This window comes from Protopterus annectens, chromosome 4.part1 (genome assembly GCF_019279795.1).
Source record: "Protopterus annectens isolate FY-2018-M chromosome 4.part1, PAN1.0, whole genome shotgun sequence".
Taxonomy (NCBI): Eukaryota; Metazoa; Chordata; order Ceratodontiformes; family Protopteridae; genus Protopterus; species Protopterus annectens.
This window is the reverse complement of record NC_056734.1, coordinates 486,234,486-486,254,880: the sequence shown is the minus strand read 5'-3', so window position 1 is coordinate 486,254,880 and position 20,395 is coordinate 486,234,486. Positions and strand designations below refer to the sequence as shown.

The 20,395-nt window shown below is 41.6% G+C and overlaps 1 protein-coding gene across 1 annotated transcript in view; it reads right to left on the bottom strand.

Annotated features, from left to right (window-relative positions):
* Positions 1-20,395, bottom strand: part of ATP13A3 (ATPase 13A3) — a 2,707,264-nt gene that overhangs the window by 1,883,118 nt on the left and 803,751 nt on the right. The window contains exon 9 of the mRNA XM_044070296.1: positions 13,558-13,692. Coding sequence (XP_043926231.1) covers positions 13,558-13,692 — 135 coding nt within the window. The remainder of the gene's footprint in view (positions 1-13,557; positions 13,693-20,395) is intronic.

Here is a 20,395-nt window from a genome sequence, read left to right as displayed (position 1 = left end):
TCAGACTTCTATTAAGTTCCAATTTTGTAGATTACATCACTAATAAAAGCACTATCCACTGAGAAAGAAGGCAGTAATAAAAGATGCATTATAGCAATGAGGCTCGGGATACCACCAGGTGCCACAGAATTAAATTTAGGAGAGTTAGTTGCATACTTGTCCAAACCCGTCCTTACTACCTGCTTCCTCCACCCTATTGGGTCAATTTAAATTACATGGATAATCATTTCTGTCAGAATGTAATGGTAAATATACTCCAGCTCTTCTTTTGATATTAACTTCTTCCATAACAGAAGTAATCATATACAAGGGATATTCCCTATACTCCTACTAAGCAACATAACTCTCAGTAGAGGGCACTCCACAAAATCTCGATACCAAGTATTCATTATGGCTACACTTAGTATCTGTCCTTTTATAATTGCTTTCTTTTGATATTTGGGATGGCAACTAGAAAATGCAAAAACAATTAGAATAGGTAGGTTTTCTGTAAATCTAGGAATATCAGCTTTTATTAAGTCTTTTTTGATTAATATTTCCAAATAAGCAACAGAATATGTAACAATGTTATAAGAAAATTTAATAAAGTTGGTAGTAGTATTAATATAGTTAATAAATTCAGTAATACAACCATGTTCAGCTCTCCATATAATAAATACATTATCCACGTACCTTGCATACAATTTGAATGAATCAGAAAATGTTCCATTGCCTGAAGAGTTAACTGATAATTGAGAGCCAGATCCCAGGCCTGAAGAGCCAACCTACAGGGAAGTTAAGACTTTCTGCCCTCCTGCTTGTAACACATCACAAAGGTGGTATCCATGAAAACCTTCAGAGGGCCTGGAAAGAGCATGGAGTAAACAGCCTAAAGGGCCAGAAGCTCTCGTTTCTTTGATGTTGATATGGTCTGACTTCTGATGGGTGGGCCAAAGGCTTTAGACTTTCAGATAATTACAGGAAGCCTCCCACACCATGTCTGAAGTGTCAGTGAAAAGTGCTTGAGAAGGAACAGGAGACTGAAAGGGCAGTCCAGGATTGAGGGAAACTTGCCAAATCAGCCACTCAAATTCCCGCTTTAGACAAGAAAGGAGAGACACAATGAAATCCAGAGGGTGGGAATGCTGTAGCCAAACTGACTTGAGGCATCTTTGAAGCGTCTGCATGTGCATTCTGGCAAGAGGGAGCAGTGGAATAGAAGAGGCCATGAATCCCAGGGCTCGAAAAAACTCTCAGGCTGAAACAGCAGGCAGAGGTAGAAGAAACTGAAAGAAAGCCGTGAAGGACAGAACTTTTAGAGGTGGATGAGAGGTCAGCATTGGCACTATCTGAATCTTGCAGCCCATGTACACATGATCCTAACAAGGAGTAAAGACAGACTTCTGAAAGTTAATAGTGAGCCCCAGACTTTGGAAGAGAGGTATTGTGAACTCCAGATCTTGTAATAAGCGACTTTGAGAAGGTGCCTGAAGCAACAGTTCATCTAAACAAGAAACAAATGTGAATGCCTTGAAGTGTGCAAAAGGCTATCACATGAGCTAAGAATTTTGTGAATTCCACAGGGGCAGTAGAGTGGACAAAACAGCAAAGCAGAGAACTAAAAATGTAAAGAAAACACAGAGAAACATAAAAACTTCCTGAAAAGAGGATGAATAAGACTATGAAGGTAAGCAACCCTCAGTTTCAATGGCACCAGAAAAGCAGCCTGGGATAGAAAAGAGGAAACCAGGTTTGAAAAGTAAGCATCCAAAAAGAAGAAACCTTGAGAAATGTGCTGAGCAAAGAGAAATCCAGAATAGGTCTCCAAGTTCCCTCCTTTCAAGGGACCAGGTACATCCTGGAGTAAAATCAATTTCCTATTTGTGAAGGAGGGACAGGCTAAATAGTTCCCTGGTCCACTTGGGACTCACGGACTTCTGAAAAATGAGTAAGTTGCTCCAGAGGAGGTTAGGGAATCCATGAAAAAGGAATGAGAGACTTCAACACCATGAAGTAGCCAGATATGCCTGTTTGAAAGACAGAGGGACAGTCAAAGGAATAGGGAAACCTGGACAAGGGGAGGTCTGTGGCAAGACGTCAAAGAGAAGCAGGCTTGTCATATAAAGGAGTCTTCTCAGCCACATGAGCATGAGAAGACTTAGCAGGAGAAGCTCGCCTACCACCCTTCCTCCTGCCTTTGCTGGCTTGATGAGGCTGCCTGCAAACAAAACAAGACCTAGTAAGAAAGTTCCTCTGGAACTTAAGGATAGGGAATGCAAAAATATGTTTAAGAGCCTGCAAAGCTTAATCTTTTTCCTGAAGAGACTTGGCAACATATCAACCGCAGCAGTTTCAAAATGACTTTTATTATTCAAAGAAGCATCCAGCAACTTGGCCTTAACATTTTCAGGTAAAAAATGCAGGCAAAGCCAACACCACCACCTCATGACAGATCCAAAGGCAGCAGCTCTGGAAGATGCATCAGCAGTTTAACTACACTTGACAGAGTGGCGAGCCATGTGAGAGGTAGAATCTAAAATAGAGAGAGCAGAAGATTTTGCTTCAGAAACAAGGATAGCGAAAATAACCTGACAAGCCTGAGCAATCAAGGCCAGAGCAAATCTGGCCATGTGGGTCTGGTAACTGATGGCCCATAAAGTATAAACTTTACTACCAATTCTTTCCATTCCCTATTAACCTTATCTGAAGGCAGAAACTTGGAAGGGGGCAAAAGTTTAGAAGCCTTGTCAGAACAGATTGACATCACAGCAATGTCAGCAGAAGGACACAAATAAGAACTGATGATCTTCCGCGACCTTATAGAACCTATCAGGTTTCTATGCAGCAGGAGGCTGAGAATCAGGAGACTTAGAGGCAGCTATAAAGGATTCAAACAAAGCAGCCAACACAGGAGGTACTGCAGTAGGCTTAGGAGTGTCCACCTGAAGCAGTTCATAATAACTTTTCTGGATATCAGAAACTTGAGAAGAATCTCACAAAGTATTCCTTCATTCTAGCTACAGAGTCTCCAAAAAACAATTCCTCAACAGGAGATTCAGGACTCTCAGATTCCTCTTCATCAGAACCATAAGCCCAAGCAGAAGGCATCTGGGAAGAGTAGGACAGGGGGTCCCCATCATCAGACTCTGAATCCTCATCTGAAAATCTGGGTTCCCTAGCCCATATGGAAGGAGAAGGCCAAGGGGGAGTAGGCACAGAAACTCCTTGGGGAGGCTTCAAGGCCATCAAGGCATTAAACAGGCACTGAGTAAAATCCTGTCATTCACTTTGAGGATACTTACGGCATACAGAAGTATGCTTAGTCTTCTGCTTTTTCTTAGTAGGGATGTCAGCCATAACAAACACTGGGGGATTCCAACCCCTGATGAGATTCAACAAGAGTACCTGGAACCTCTTCCCTGACCAGAATCTGTGTAATCCCTCTAGGGCCCTCTGAGATGATCAACCGTAGTCTTCCCCTGACATCTGGGGCAGACGCCTGCAAAGCCTTAGAGGACATGTGAATGGAAGGATCCATGTGGGTCATGGCAAAGGAATCCAATGTAGACACTGGATGACCTACACAGTTTTCACTTGCTTCTAGCGAAATGTCTGGAGGAGGCTGGACAGCCAAAGAATTTGACTGAGATTACTTGGTCGTCTTCTTGCTTAATGGGACCTTGGGGTTAGAAGATTCCGCCATGCTACCTAAGCCTCTCTTTCTCACGGTAGATGTCTAGGGAAGCCAACCGACTTCTGAGAGTCTAAGGCATAAACACTTGGCAAATGCTACAGGCTGTATGGTCGAGGGAACCACACAGAAAAAAAAACTATTTGTGACAATCCTAATGGAAAATCTGCCTCCCATCCTGACATTTGCCTTTTCTGGATGGCATGAACTCTAGGTAACCAAAAAAGAACAAGACCAAAAAAAAAAAAAGTAAAAAAGAACTCAACAGGGTAATTATTTAACAGCTAGGAATTCAGCACAGAAAAGGGCTTCCAGTCATACGAGTGATGCTGGTGTTTGGACTGATGGCAAAGAAGTTCTGGGTAACTGCATCTGTATGCCACCTTTATGCCTTACATGCAAAGGGAGCATACATGTAATGTACAAGATCTAAAGGCTTTGGAATACTGACCGGATATTGGGCTATCCTTAGCAGGAGATCCCCAGTGTGAAGAATACTGCAGCAGTGATATGGAAGCACATCATCAATTGTTCTCTCTGTCAACATGTGATACTCAACATTGGCAGTCGGCCAGAACCTGGTCTTCAACAAGTATTATTTAATACCTATGTAGTTATTGTTACTACATTGTTCTGCATTTATCACACACACCATGGAGCTTACATATGTAAGTATTATTTAATGCCAGGTGAACATACAAGTTAATTACTGTTTCAGACTCAGTACTGAATGTCAGTGTGGCATTCAATACAGAAACTTTAGGCATCATTTGTCAACGTCAGACCCACCAGGATATTCTGTTATATAGTGTTTTCAGGAATGTACTATTGTGGTGGAATAGCAAACTGTATCAAAACTAATACTAAAATGTCTCAGGTTGACATGGGGGCACAACACATTTGAATGGTAACAGCAAACCAAATTTCTCCTCATATTCTAACCATTCACATGTTGGGGGGGGGGGGGGTTGGAGCAATTCTACAAAGGCTCTCTCCAAACTTTAGGAGGTGCTGGCTTTACTCAGAAGCTTTCCTCTGCTACTTTTATTAGATACAATTTCCTAGACTTCATTTTTCATTTTGGGGGGCATATCTGAACCATTGTTACATAATTCCCAATTAAGATTTTTTTCTGTATTAAACTTTTCTGTACATATAATAATAAGATAAAAGCATCTCCTCTGGAGACCTTCTTTCCATTTGTTTTCTTAACTGTCCTACATTACAAATAGTGTCGCTGTGTTGGATTTACTCAGCCACCTCACCTGCAGTGAAAAGCAAAAATATGTTCCTACCACAAGACCCCATATAAGACCTTATGAAAGCTGATGACAAGCATATTAATTTTATTCATCATAAGCAAGTATTTAACATTAACAATATTTTTTATTGTTTTACAGTCACAAGTATTTTGCTCTTCCTACAAGAAGAAAACCATAGAATACATTCAACTACAAAGCTAAGTAGCTTTTATGAAAATTTTTGTAAGAGATATCCACTAAGATAGGCTATCCAGAATAAATAGGCGTACAAAACTACAGTAGAAAGTTGTAAATGAAATTAAAGAATGTATGTAATAAGGAAAATACAGGTTGAAGTTCATAGCCTGACAACATTTGCAATAGTTTATGACACACACAAAATAATCTCACACTGGAAGAAGTAAATAGCAAAATTCATAATTATCTAACAGAGCTAAGCACTTGTAGCGATGACAGCTCAAAGGTTTTCCTCATACACATAGCAAGACAGCAAGTATATGCTGTACATCAATAACAGTGGGACAAAATGACACATCCCAAGAAAACTTTTGCAAGTCAACTGTCACTAAGTACAAGAAAAAATGAGTATGAAATACACAAATTCAACTATGCAAAATAAAAAGATGAGCACACAAAGAATCACTGCACCAGCATGAAGGTACTTCATCTTCTTTAGCTAGAAACTATGAATTTACCATCAATAATGAAAAAACAAATACCCAGATCATACAGTCAGGTAGCAGTGGAAAGGAATGGGGAAAAAGCACCGTCTGAACTACAGCTTTGTTAGATCCCACAACGCATTAGAAAGCCAAACCAAAAAGAGAGAAATGTAAAAGAAAAGTTATCACAAAGGGGAGGAATGTACAAAAGAAAAGAAAAATAAAAGTTAAGCAGAAGCTAAAACACTGATAAATTAAAAAGTGAAGAGACACAAAATAAATGTACATGAATTCCACAGACAGCAGAAAGAGTTCAAAGCACAGAGTAGGTACTGTGGTGTGCAGTATCTTCACAAGGGACAGTGTCCAACAATATGTACAGTGCGTCTACACTGCAGAAAGCAAAATCACTTTGTTGATGTATAAAAAGCAAACAACTGTCAACATAAACATTAAAGACCAAAGGGGAGAACAGAGGCAATGAAGCAAAGCAGAAAAACGTACATAAAGAAGGTTGCAATGTATACACTCTGCTGCATGTTTGTTTTACCAACAGGGTTTACTGCATTATGCGTTATCGGCATAGGATCATAGGAAGTTACTAAGCTAAAGGCTACGGCCCTTACAACCCTAGCTAAGTTCTACCCTTATTTCCACAATCAGCATCTACTGCCCCTGTCCAAGGACAACACACAGGTGAAATACCCAGGGCGAATTTATGGTTACCCATACGATCATCCAGATTGTGTTTGAAGAGGGCCAATGAGGTGCTCTGTTTGACATCAAGTGGAAGTCTGTTCCAAATGTGTGGTAACCTCTGGGAGAGGAATCTGTCCCTCAATCAGGTTCTATTAATGTCACATAACAGGTTAAGGTCTTTAGAGCAAGCAACCCATGTACCACTTTCCTTACAGAGATGCAGCATTTCCAATAAAGCATGGTCAGGATTGCCTTGTATGCAAGGCAGAGATTGCCTCTGAGTAGTCTGTATGAAACAGAATAAAGTGACAGTGATTTCAGATGATCCCCATAGACAGATGCTGAAGACCTAGAATTGCCCTTGTGAGGAACCTTTGTGGTCTCTCCAATTGGTGCAGGTGCTTGGAAAGGTGCATACTAAAAGGGGCATTGTACTCCATTATTGGCCCGATGAAGGAAAAATACAGAGAGGTTATAATGTCTTTTTTTTTTCTGGAGGCAATGTCCTTACTTATCAGATGAGCAATACAGAATACCCTTCTTACCACTGTGAAGACATGGTGGTCAAAGGTAAGATAGCTATCAACCTGTGCGCCCAGGTCTCTCATCACTGAGTACGTACTTAAGGTGTTCCAACTGATGTGGTAGTTAACAGGAACATTGCCCTTACTGAAAGGGATGTTAATACATTTTTTTTGCATTGAGTTTAAGGTCATGACTTTGACACCAATCATTTGTCTGTGTAAGACCCTCTTTTAGGATGCTGACATCATTTGGAGATTGTATGACTCCTCCCAGTTTGCAGTCATCAGCAAACTTCGTCAAACACAGACCTTTAGTTTTTGCTTATAATTTGAAGAAATAGATTCCAAACAGCAGACATCTCAGGACTGATCCCTGTGGAACACCACTGGCTATAAGTCTGCTGTTGGAGGTGGATTCCCCTATTTTGTCTATATGGATTCCATCAGTGAGCCAGTTAGCAACTCATCTAACAATACAAGGGTTGACACCTAGGTGGTTGAGTTTGTCAATGATGCCTGAGTGGGGGATAGTATCAAAAGCCTTGGCTAAGTCTGGGTAGGCTGTATGCACAGATCTGCCCTCATCCAAGGCCTTGGTGACTGTCTCGTAGAAGTCCATCAGGTTTAACAGGTATGAGCTCTCTTTGACAAATCCAAATTAATTAGGGTTAAGTGTTTGGAGATTACCTATATCTTTGCTGATAAGGTCCATGATGATTCGCTCCATGGCCTTGCAGATAAGGCTACTCAAGCTAATACGTCTTTAGTTCCTGGGGGTCAGTGGAAGCACCACCTTTGTGCAAGGGAATAATGGTGGCAGTTTTCCATTCAGCTGGGACAAAGCCGGTGCTTAGACTATGATGGAAAAGAAAACCCAATGGTGTTGCTAACTCCTGTTGGAGCCCATGTAGGATGTAGGCTGGGAAGTTATCAGGTCCCACAGATGCTGTGTTCCTGGTCTTAGAAAGGGTGTTAACGACCTGCTCTTTAGAGATACAAGGTAGGAGAGAGAGGCAGGGATGTTATGGGGTACGTGTGGTGCGGACAGGGGAGTGAAGTTTTCATAGAACCTGTTGGCCATCAGATTAGCTATGTCCACAGGCTCAGTATATGGACATCATTAACTACCAGTTTGGCACAAATCTGGGCCTTTTTTTTTTAGGTTACAGATGTAACTAAAGAACGCCATGTGGATGTCTTTAGTTGAGGAAGCTAATTTGAATTCATAGCTTGCTTTGCAGGACTTCACAAGAAGTCTTATTCACTTGTTTAAGCTGATAAGGGAGTGTTTCCAGTTTAAGGCTTGCTCCCCCTTACTCTTAGACAGCAATTTCTTCCTCTTACTGTAAAGCCTGTTAATGGCAGTTGTCAACCAGGCAGGTTTGTTCTTCCTTGAGGAGCTTGTTTTGGTCTTATCAGGTACAGCCTAGTCCATGCAATTACACAGGTGTTTGTATAAAGCACTGGTGCAGAACTTGACATAGTTGCCAGTTACATCTGTGGGATGGAGGTCCAGAGAAGCTATTTATACCATCACATAAGAGGTTATAATCTACCTTGAAGAAGTTTTTTAGTTTAGTTGCTGCTGTTGGGGGGGAGGGGGATCATGTGTGACAGTTACTTCAAATGAACTTTATTTGTAGTTAGATCTCACCAGGGAAGACCTCACAGTGGGGGTGTGACAGTGACCCCCTCCATTCTGGCAAGCACCAGATCCAGGATGTTGGCACCCCTTGTGAGGGTGTCAACCAGCTTTTCCAGGGCACTGGAGTTAAAGTTGAGGAACCTTTGGGCAAGTCAGTTTGTGCACAAGTAATTTACCCAGTCAATGGATGGGTAGTTAAAGTTACCCAAAACCATGGTGATCGGATGAATACTGACAGACTCAAGTAGATCCAAACAGGTAGACTGGGTGTCCTGATTCATGGAGGGAGTCCTGTAGCTGATAATGACTTGAATAGGTCTCCAACAACAGTTAATTGCACCTGCAATATCTCCAGGGAATCACGCTGTTTAAGCATTCTGGAGGTGTAATTATTTTTAATTGATACACCGCCTCCTTTAGTTTTCACACCTTCACATTATGGTCTGAATGGGTGGAAAGAGGTGTAACCCAGTATGGCTGGGGTGCTCTCCACAGCCTTGCACCAGGTCTCCGTGATTGCACAAATGTTTGCATCTTCCAAGGTGAGGGCTGCTGTCAGTGAGTGCAGTTTCGTGTTAAGACTCCTAGCATTTAGAAGCATAACCTTGGGGCTGTTTTTATGGAGTTGCTATGCTAGGAATTTTGTCTTGAGACACTGCCTGAAAAAGGCACTATGGGGGTGGCAAGAGCCACCAGAAGCCGAAATCCTAGGGGTGACAGATAATGACCATCGCTGGCAAAGCACTAAGGTCCGTCGATCATGTCATGCCAGGCTGATAGATACTGGATCCCCTTAGAATAACAAAAGAAACAAAGCCAATTACTGAAGTCAATCATTTTCTGTTTGTATTGAGGCATCATCTTAGGTTAAGGTAAAATGCTGGTTAAGGCTAGGGACATACCTACCTTAGACACATAGTCTGAGAGCTCAGTCATATCTCTTCATATAGTCCAGAGAGGTTCATCTCAAGTCGTTCACACCAACATGGACAATGACCGAGTCATACCAGTACATGGTGTTGAGAGACTTGTGTGCATGTGTGATATGGCGCATCATGGCACCTGACAAGACAGCTGACTGTGACCTTTTCCTTAACCAGCCTGGTTACAGGGACATCTGTGTGTCTCATGATGGAATCACCTATAACTAATATGGTTGGTTTTGTGGTTTGCCTTAAGGGCTTGAGGGGTGTGACACTGGTAAGTGAGCTATTATGTTTATTGTGTTCTGCAGAGGAAGTACGTGTAGTGTGCTTGTGTTTGTGTTAGGGAGGTCTCTGGTGGTTAGGTATGTTTCTGGTGAGGACCTCCACATATGTTGGTATGTATGATGTGGGTTTGGGTGGAGTAGGAGGTGAGGTGTGCATGCTGACAGCCTGCTCATTGCCATATGTACTAACTGGTGTGTGAGACAGCATGGATTCAAGGTTCTTAATATAGCTGCATCTTTCACATGTTGAGTTTGTGTGGACTAGGAGTAGAGCATTATCGGTCAGCATGAGGCAGTTGCTACACTGCCTCAGGATGCCCATGTCGACAAAGCTGGCTGGAGAAACTGTGGGAAGCTGTCCGTCCATGGTGTTTGGTAAATTTATATGGTCAGGAAAAGAGGTAGTACTTAGCAATGGCTAGTGGGTGAGAGGTGTGTTAGTACCTCTGAGGCTAGGCTTAGTATTCCACCTGACAGTAGAGCAGGGCCGCAAAAAACCTCTGGAGGACCACAAGCTAAGTGCTAAGGGAAAATTTAACAAGCAAATCGTTTGCGTCTAAATCACCAACAGTGACCACTGCTATGCGGCAGTGCATGATGGTGTGGCACACGCACACAAGTACAAAAGCAGGCCTTAAACAAAACTAGAGCTAACCCTTTTAACTCAAACTAGTGAAAGACCCCTGACCATTACGCCAATCACCCTCAATAAGATGGGACCCAGACAGCACTCTCCTCCTACAAGGGTGCAGAAGGGCCTTCACCTACAAGGATGACTTGAATTTGATGTTCAGAAGTTACAATACAGATCCAGAAACAGCAAACCTGGAACTGGGCTATGCTACAGCTGAACTAGTACAGTATACAGTAAAACGTGGCAAAAAACAGTTCAGACAATTCAAGCAGCCATTAGAATGCAAACACAAATTAAATGTTGAATACAAGAGCAAAAGCAGACACTTATAGTTAGTTGGAAGCAAAAGATGGCTCAGATCATTCAGTATTTCAGTGAAGAGCTGGTTTTAGTTCTCAAGTGATACCCAACAGTCTAGATTCAGCAATTCTGAAACTAGCCTGTGCTATACAATGCAGAAGTACTAGAAATTCAAAGTACAGAAAATCAGTCATAACAGCAAAAAGCAGTTTCAATAAAGCCACAATTCACCAGCAATTCCCACGTTAGAAGGGTGTAGGCCACACTCTCCAGCCACAAGAATCTAGACCACAAACTTTCCTTAATATAAAACAACTGTTTTTTAGAGCCAGGTGCTTAAACCAGAATAAAGGCACTTGAAATAACACGTACAATAGGCCTTCACCAGCAATTTTCAGCTCAGAAGGGTGTAGGCCATACCGTCGTGCCACAAGACTCTAGACCACAACCCTTCTGGCTTGGAGTCCAAGTGCTTAAACAGTATTAAAACACTTTCAGAATAACAGACACAATGAGTCTTCAACCAGAAATTCCCAGCTTAGAAGAGTACAGAATATCCTCTCCTGCCACAAGACTTTAGACCACAAATCTTCCTAATGTAAGATAAATGGTTTGGAACCCAAGTGCTCAAACCAGAACAAAGACACTTAAAACAACAGATACAATAAGCCTTTGTCCAGCAATTCGCAGCTCAGAAGACAGAGGCCACCCTCTCCTCCCACAAGAATGCAGACTGCAAACCTTCTTAATGTAAAATAACTGGCCTGAAGCCCAAATACTTAAATCAAAACTGAGAAGCTTAGAGTAACAATTACAGGTTAATCAGGCAACTAACAGGCAGTAATAAATACAGCACAATAAATGCAACTGAACACTTTAAGAACAAGTAACAAAAGCAAAAATAAGATGACAAAGTAGAAAGAGACACAACCCTGTTTGTTGATCACAGCAGGTTTTGAATGTCAAATTATTGACTGTTCTTGTAGTGCATGAGGTGTGCTTGTGTGAAGGTAACTGACATTTTGTTCTATGGCCAAAACGTTTGGATATACTGAAAGTTTCTGCATTAGGGATATGTGCGTGTGAGTTAGAGTTAAAGTAAGGGCAAGGTAAGGAGGCAAATTTAGTAGTGTGTGTTTGTGAAGGCTTTGGAATGTATGTGCTAATGTTCTCAGGTTACGGTTAGAGTAACAGCTGGTTAAGGTGACAGTTTTGGTGTATGCACATGTGATGATTTGGGTGGAGGGTTTGTGTGTGTGTTTATGTGCATGTGTGAGAGAGAGAGTGTGCATGTACATTTTGTGTAGTAGAAATGCTAGGGAAAGGGATTTTGGTAAGGTAATGTGTACAAGCGAGGGTGAGCTCACAAGAGTATAATAGTAAGGGGAGGGGGGTAGAGTGAAAAATCCATAAATCACAACAAAAGGTAATGATGCTGAAAGGCACACAAGCCTCAGTCAAAATTACATGATTTGAAGACTACAACAGGTTGAAGCCAAATATAAAAAATATAACACCACAATATATGCATGCAGATCTAAAAAACAATTAATTTAAAAGATCGTTTCACTGCAGTAGTAAAAGAGAAGGTGAAAAGACCCCTTCAATATGTTACAAAATAAAGGAGCTAACTTATAAGCAAAGTATTAGTAATTAATTAAAATTTATTATTAATTAATACCAATAGCTATTAAAGACATTAAAATTAAAAGAGTGGATGCATAATGCACAAAATAGATCATGGGGTGGGGGAAATAGCACCAACAAAAGATATTGCTGATAAAGTGTGTGCAAAGAACAAAAGAAAGTGCCTATCTCACATGTTATGTGCCACTTCAGGAATCCTCCAAGTAAGATCTCCACTGTCTTCAGATCCCTGCCCCCAACACTTATCAGATGAATATATCATTCTCCACATCCTGCTTATTTTTCGAATTTTGGATTTTGTGTGTGTGTGTGTGCGTGTGTGTGTGTGTGTGTGTGTGTGTGTGTGTGTGTGTGTGTGTGTGTATATATATATATATATATATATATATATATATATATATATATATATATACACATACACACACATATAAAAAATAATCTAAACACATAATATCAACAGAAAAATAAAACGCATACACATAGACAAAAAAATGCTAACATCATCGAAGTTATACTAGGGAAGGGTTTATGCCTTTTCTCCACTGTTGTGCAACCTCAGAATCGGTCTTTATAATCTGCAGAGAGTGAGGTTTGTGCGCGCGCGTGTCTGTGTATATGTGTGTGTGTGTGTGTGTGTGTGTGTGTGTGTGTGTATATATATATATATATATATATATATATATATATATATAATGCATACATACATACATATATGTATGCATAACATTTTATATATATCAAATTGCTTTCCTGAAAATAAGACTCTTGTCTCACTGAGCTAATCCAGTTTTTAAAACTTATGCAGAAACAATATGGTAGACCTTCAAAAATAATACAAAAGAGAATAATATCTTACCTTTTTAATAGTGTACAATGAACTCACAATAGATACAGCAGACATATATATATATATAAAATGCATACATACATACATATATGTATGCATAACATTTTATATATATCAAATTGCTTTCCTGAAAATAAGACTCTTGTCTCACTGAGCTAATCCAGTTTTTAAAACTTATGCAGAAACAATATGGTAGACCTTCAAAAATAATACAAAAGAGAATAATATCTTACCTTTTTAATAGTGTACAATGAACTCACAATAGATACAGCAGACATATATATATATATAAAATGCATACATACATACATATATGTATGCATAACATTTTATATATATCAAATTGCTTTCCTGAAAATAAGACTCTTGTCTCACTGAGCTAATCCAGTTTTTAAAACTTATGCAGAAACAATATGGTAGACCTTCAAAAATAATACAAAAGAGAATAATATCTTACCTTTTTAATAGTGTACAATGAACTCACAATAGATACAGCAGACATGACAACAATTGCTCCCGAATAGTAATAGTATTGTTCTGTACTCCAAAGAATAACACTGAAGAGTTGGAATATGTAGAAAGGGTTCAGCACCTGAAAAGTTTAAATATTGTTGTAAATGCTTTATTTGCTGCAATATTAGTTTCTCAAACATAAACCTGTTAAAACCTAACAATATCACACATTACTGTAATGACTCCCACAAAACAAACTATATGCAATTTCCCTATTGTGGAATCCTGTAAAAAATAAGTAACTTTGGGGCAAAATCCTAAACAGTTGTATGACAAATCCAAAGTAGCAGGCTTTGTATCTATGAAAGGATCCACTGTAACACTACGGTTTCCATACCTACCTTGCTGCCAAATGCTCATCTAGCCAATACCGTTAAGCATGCACTTCTGTCTAGATTTCAACCTCACATATATTATGATGCGACACATTTTAAATTAAGCAGCAAAAGTAGCAGCAGCCTTAGTGAACTGAAACAGTACCCTCCATAGTTCTGCTGTACTTGTCATAACTAAAGGGCATAAAACGGGCCAGTCAACTGGGTCAAAGGCAACACTAATTTTCTCACATAAAAGAGGTATGTCAGTTTTCAGACATCTTTTTCCATTTTACATAATGCATAACAGTGTAAAGAATTGAAGTGCACAATGAAAATATTACAGCTTCCCGTCCATGTTGCTTGTGACCATTTAAAGTGTGATAAATCATTCCCACTCCCATGGCACAGAGGGAAGCCCTGACTGCAACCCAGACAGCCCAAGTTCAACTAGTGACACGAGTAATGGAGGAAGAAGGGTGGGAAGGTTGGTAGTCAGCAACCATTGCTGGCTCATCCATCCGGGAGGGGGGATGAATTAGTCATACTATTTTGGTGATACCTAGAAGGAGCACTGTGTGTTCACCCAAGGAGTTCAAGCCTGTACAGCACACACTGCCACAGGACGAGGATGACCATATGGTCATAAGAATACATGGCCCTTCCAGTCAGCAACTCCAATGAACCGTCATAGGAAGTGTATGTGTAGGGGGGGGTCCACTGGGTCCAACAGACTGGCCTGCTACCTAGAACCTACCTCCCATCTCTTTGGGGAACAAATGGGTTGATCAGGCAACCTAGCCAGGGAACAAATGGACCAAAGGGATTTCATTTAGGCTGGAGGTACTTGTCTCTCGGCCACCAAGTGAAGAGTAAACAGGTTAGTTGGGTGGAAAAAAAGGGAGCCATAGCATAAGACCTAATGGACAATAAAAAAAAAAAAAGGAGTACATCATTTTTTTCATGTATTGTCATGCATCAGAAACAATGGCAAATAAACAGACTGATTAAGTGAAATAAATATCACTTTGGCAAGAAGGAAGGGTACTTCATCACAAAAATCTTAATACGGTTATGCAAAAATGCAACAATTCTTCATTTTTAAGGCAAGTAGTTCAGAAGGCCTTCTGGCTGAAGTTACTGCTACCAGTAAATAGGGTTTTCCAATAAGGAAACTTTAAGACTAGTTTATCAACTACAGAGCTCCATTTTTAGAACAAAGTTCTAGCAACAAGCAGGTAACAGTACATGCTAAAGAGATCTGGCGCCATGCTAAGTGGATCCATTATCTGTCAGCCTGGCATGACATGATCGACAAACCTTGATGCTTTGCCAGAGATGGTCTTCATCTGTCACCCTTGGGATTTCAGATACTGGCTATGGCTCTTGCCAAGCCCATACTGCCTTTTTTAGGCATTATCTCCAGGATACAATTCTAGAGGTAAAAACTCCATCTAAAAACAACCTCAAGGTTATGCTGCTAAACGCTAGGAGCCTTAACATGAAACTGCACTCACTGGAAGCAGTCCTCACCTTGGAAGACGCAGACATTTGTGCAGTCATGGAGACCTGGTGCAAAGCTGTTGAGAACACCCTAGCCATACCAGATTACACCTCCTTCCACACATTCAGACCACAAACTGAAAGTGTGAAAACTAAAGGATGTGGTGTAGCAATATTCATTAAAGATAAATACACCTCCAGATTGGTTAAACAGTATGATTCCCTGGAGATACATCAGGTGCAACTAGCTGTTGGTAGGACACCTATTCAAGTCATTGCCAGGTAGGACACCTATTCAAGTCATTGCCAGCTACAGGACCCCCTCCATGAATCAGGACATCCGCTCTGTCTGTTTGGATCTACTTGAGTACATCATGATGCATCTGAACACCAAGGATTTGGGCGACTAACTACCCATCCACTGACTGAGGTAAAATTACTCGTCCTCATACTCACTTGCCCACAGGTTCCTCAACTTTGTTAACTCCAGTGCCCTGGATCAGCTGGCTGACACCCCCCACAAGGGGTGCCAACATCCTGGATCTGGTGCTTAACAATATGGGGGACCACTGTAGCATTCCACTGTGAGGTGCTCCCCGGTGAGACCTGAACACAATTCAGTCTCATTCAAAGTAACTACACCTGCCCCCCCCAGCAGCATCTAAACTAAAAACTTCTCCAAAGCAGATTATAACCTCTTACAGGATGGTATAAATAGCTTCACTGCACCTCCCCCCTCAGATGGAACTGGCAGCTACGCAGAGTTCTAACACCAGTGCTTTATACAAATCACCTGTATAACTGCATTGACTCGCCCATATCGGACAGGACCAAAACAAGCTCCTCGTGGAAGAGCAAACCTGCCTGATGGACAACTGCCATTAACAAGCTTTACAATAAAATAAGAAGAAATTGCTGTCTAAGAGTAAGAGGGAGCAAGCCTTAAACTGGAAAGACTCCCTCATCAGCTTAAACAAAAAAATAAGTCTCCTTGTAAAGTCCTCCAAAGCAAACTACAAACCCAAGTTAGCCTCCACAACTAAGGACAACCACAAGACGTTCTTTAGTTACATTTGTAATCTAAAAGAAAAGGCCCAGATCTGTGCCGAACTGATAGTTAATGATAGCACATATACTGAGCCTGTGGACATAGCTAACCTGTTGGCAGACAGGTTCTGTGAAAACTTCACTCCCCTGTCCCCGCCACATGTACTTCATGACATCCCTACTACCTGTCCCCTACCTTGAATCTCTAAAGAGCAGGTCGTAAACACTCTCAGTAAGACCAAAAACACAGCATCTATGGGACCTGATAACTTCCCAGGCTGCGTCCTATATAGGCTCCAACAAAAATTAGCAACACCATTGGGTATTCTAAGCACCAGCTTCGTCCCAACTTAATGGAAATCAGCCATCATTACTCCCTTGCACAAAGATGGTAGTTTCACTGACACTGGGAACTACAGACCTATTGGCCTGACTAGCCTTATCTGCAAGGCCATGAGGCGAATCATTATAGGTTCATAGGTAAGTACTAGGCTATCTGCCCAAGGGCATTTATAAGCCTAGCCAGAATGTGTTGGCTTTCACCACCCCCTTAGATTAGTTTCCTGTGCCTCTGTCCAGCAGAGCCATTAGTTCCCTGCGCCACTGTCCAGCAGAGCCACTGCAGTGATCCCTGGGGTAAATTTTCTGTTTCCCATCCACTTGTCAAGGTTTCTCTTGAAGAATGTTAGTGAGGGGCTCTGCCTGATGTATATTGGAATCCTGCTCCAAAGCATGGGGAGTCTCTGGGATAGGAATCTATCCCTCCAGCATGTCCTATTTATCGTTGTGGTGAGGTTTATATCTCTACAGTGTGTGGCTCTCTGGGATTTGTTTTTTTTTTTTTAGGTGGAGCATGTCCATCAATTGTGGGTTAGACATGGCCTTGTATGTCAGGCAGAGATCCCCTCTGAGTAAGTGGCATGCAACAGAGTACAGCTGGAGTTTCTTGAGTCGGGCTATAGGGCATCTGTTTGAGGCCAGTAATCCTCTTGGTGAGGTACTTTTGTGGCATTTCCAGCTGTTGCAGGTGTCTTGTAAGGTACATCCCAAATGGGGTGTTGTATTCTATGATGGGTCTAATGAGTGATGAGTAGAGAGGCACAATAACCTTTTTTGTTCTAGATGCTAACCCTTTTGTGATTGGGTGGGCCACAAAGGATTTTCTAACCACCTTGGCAATGATTATCAAAGGAAAGATTACTATCTACTTGGGTCCCCAGATCCCTTATTACATTTTCTGTATTCAGGGGACTACCACCTATGTGGTAGTTTGCGGGTACTTTGTTTTTTTCCAAAGGGGATGACTATGCACTTTTTGGCATTTAGCTTGAGGCCATGATTTTGACACCAGGTATCTGTCTCAGTGAGACCCATCTGGAGGGTGTCCGTATCAGCCGGAGAATCAATTATGGCCCCTAGTTTGCAGTTGTCTGCGAACTTGGTCAGCCATAGTCCTCCTATGCTTGTCAGTACCTCTGAGAAGTATATACTGAACAGGAGGGGTCCTAGGACTGAGCCCCGGGGGATGCCAATTGTAACCGGTTTAGAGTCGGACATAGAACCTGCAACTCTCACCATGTGGGTTCTATCCATGAGCCAGTTGGCAACCCATCTCGTGACGTAGGGGTTTATGTTCAAGCTGGTGAGCTTGTCTATAATACTACAATGGGGAATTGTGTCGAAAGCCTTTGCGAGGTCTAGGTAGGCTGTGTGGACCTCCTTTCCCTCATCTAATGCCTTGGTAACCATCTCAAAGAAATCCACCAGGTTTAGAAGGCATGATCTGCCCTTAACAAAGCCAAACTGGGTAGGGTCTAAGGTTTGGAGGTGCCCAATGTCTCTTAATGAATTCCATGATGATGCGTTCCATAGCCTTGCAGACCAGACTAGTCAGGCTTATAGGGCGATAGTTCCCGGGGTCCATTGTGGCTCCACCTTTGTGGAGCAGGATAACTGTTGCTGTGCGCCACTCTGTGGGTACGTAGCCTGTGTTTAGGTGAGGGGTTAGTTCATTTTGGAGCTCTTGTAAGACACAGCCTGGGACACCGTCCAGTCCCATTGAAGCTGTGTTTTTGGCTTGGGATAGGGCTGTTTTAACCTGTGTGTCGGTGATTGATGGGGCCCCTACATTCTTCTGGTATGGTTATGGGCCCTTTAGGGGGTGGGGGTGAAGTTTGCACTAAACCTGTCTGCCAGAATGTTTGCAATATCAGTCGGTTCAGTGTATTTTGTGCCATTCTGCACTAACTCAGAGCAGATCTGAGAGTTTCCACTTAGGTTCTTGACATAGCTAAAGAACGCTTTGTGGTTATCTTTGGAGTCATTGGCAATTTTTCTTTTGAAACTAGCCTTGGATGATTTATGAGAGATCATAGTTTCTTGCTGATACTGATCAGGGATGTCTTTCCTTCTTGGGATTTTACTCTTTTCTGTACTAGTTTCCTCCTTCTGTTGTATAGCTTGTTTATGGCAGGGGTCCACCAGACTGGTTTCCTTTTCTTGGAGGAGTGAGTCTTGGTTTTACTTGGGATAGCACGATCCATGCATTCCTCCAGAGGCTCAGAGTGCCTTTGTAAAGGTTTCAGCAGCTTGGACAGCATTGTCCTTTAGCATGGGGGCTGTGAACCTTTCCACTTCGGTCTTAAGTAACGTTTAGTTTGCTTTTGAAAAGTTTTTCATGGTGGTTTCCTTGATTGGGGGTGGGGGCGGAATGTGGATATCCAGAGTGATTAGTCTATGGTCTGATCTAACCAGACCATAGACTAATCACTTATCAACAGAGATGTAGGTAATCTCCAAACACTTAACCCTACACAGTTTGGATTTGTCAAAGGGAGATCATGCCAGTTAGACTTGATGGACATCTTTGAGAAAATCACCAAGGCTCTGGATGAGGAAAATCTGTGCATACATCCTATCCAGACTTAGCCAAGGCGTTTGACACTATCCCCAACTTATACATCATTGACAAACTCACCTAGCTAGGTATCAACCCTTATATCATTAAATGGGCCACTAACTGGCTCACTAATACAACACATATAGTCAAAATAGGGGAGTTCACCTCCAACAGCAGACCTATAACCAATGGTGTTCCACACGGATCAGTCCTGGGACCTCTACTGTTTAGAATCTATTTCGCCAAAGTACAAGCAAAAGCTAAAGGTCTGCGGCTCACAAAGTTTGTTGATGACTGCAAACTGGGAGTGGTCATAAAATCTCCAAATGATGTCAGCATCCTATAATAGGGTCTTACGCAAACAAATGATTGGTGTCGGTCACTGCCTTAAACTCAGTGCAAAAAAATGTATCATCATCCCTTTCAGTAAGAGCGATGTTCCTTCTAACTACCACATCAATAGCAACACCCTAAGTAGGTCTATATTATATCATCGAACGCTTAAAAAAGCGAACGCTGATTGATCGACCTAATTTAAGCGAAAGCTTACAATCTCGAACTGTCAGATCAGCGATTTTTTTCCCAGGGAAAAAAAATCGCTGATCCAAAACACATACACACAACACAAGCACACCAAACAAACAGAAATCCACACACATACACCTAAAATCTGATACCTAACCCTACACTAAAAGTACAGTTTTGTACCTACCATAAATGTAGATGTTCGAAGATCCACATTGCTGCAGTCCTTACATATGGGGTAGTCCGCTGTCCTCGGTCGGCCCGAATACCAAAGTATTAGGCTGACGTCGGTCATGGGCGCTCAGATCTGACATCAGAGCGTCAGAGTATAAAAGCGCATGACCGACGTCATATCCTCAGTCTTTTCTTGCCCCAGATGTCAGAAGGCCCTAAAAAGAAAGGCCACAGCCAAAAATAGAATACTTCCCAAAAGGCATGTACAAATAACAGCTACCACCCAAACCATACAACCATTCCAAACTACAGAGGGGAAG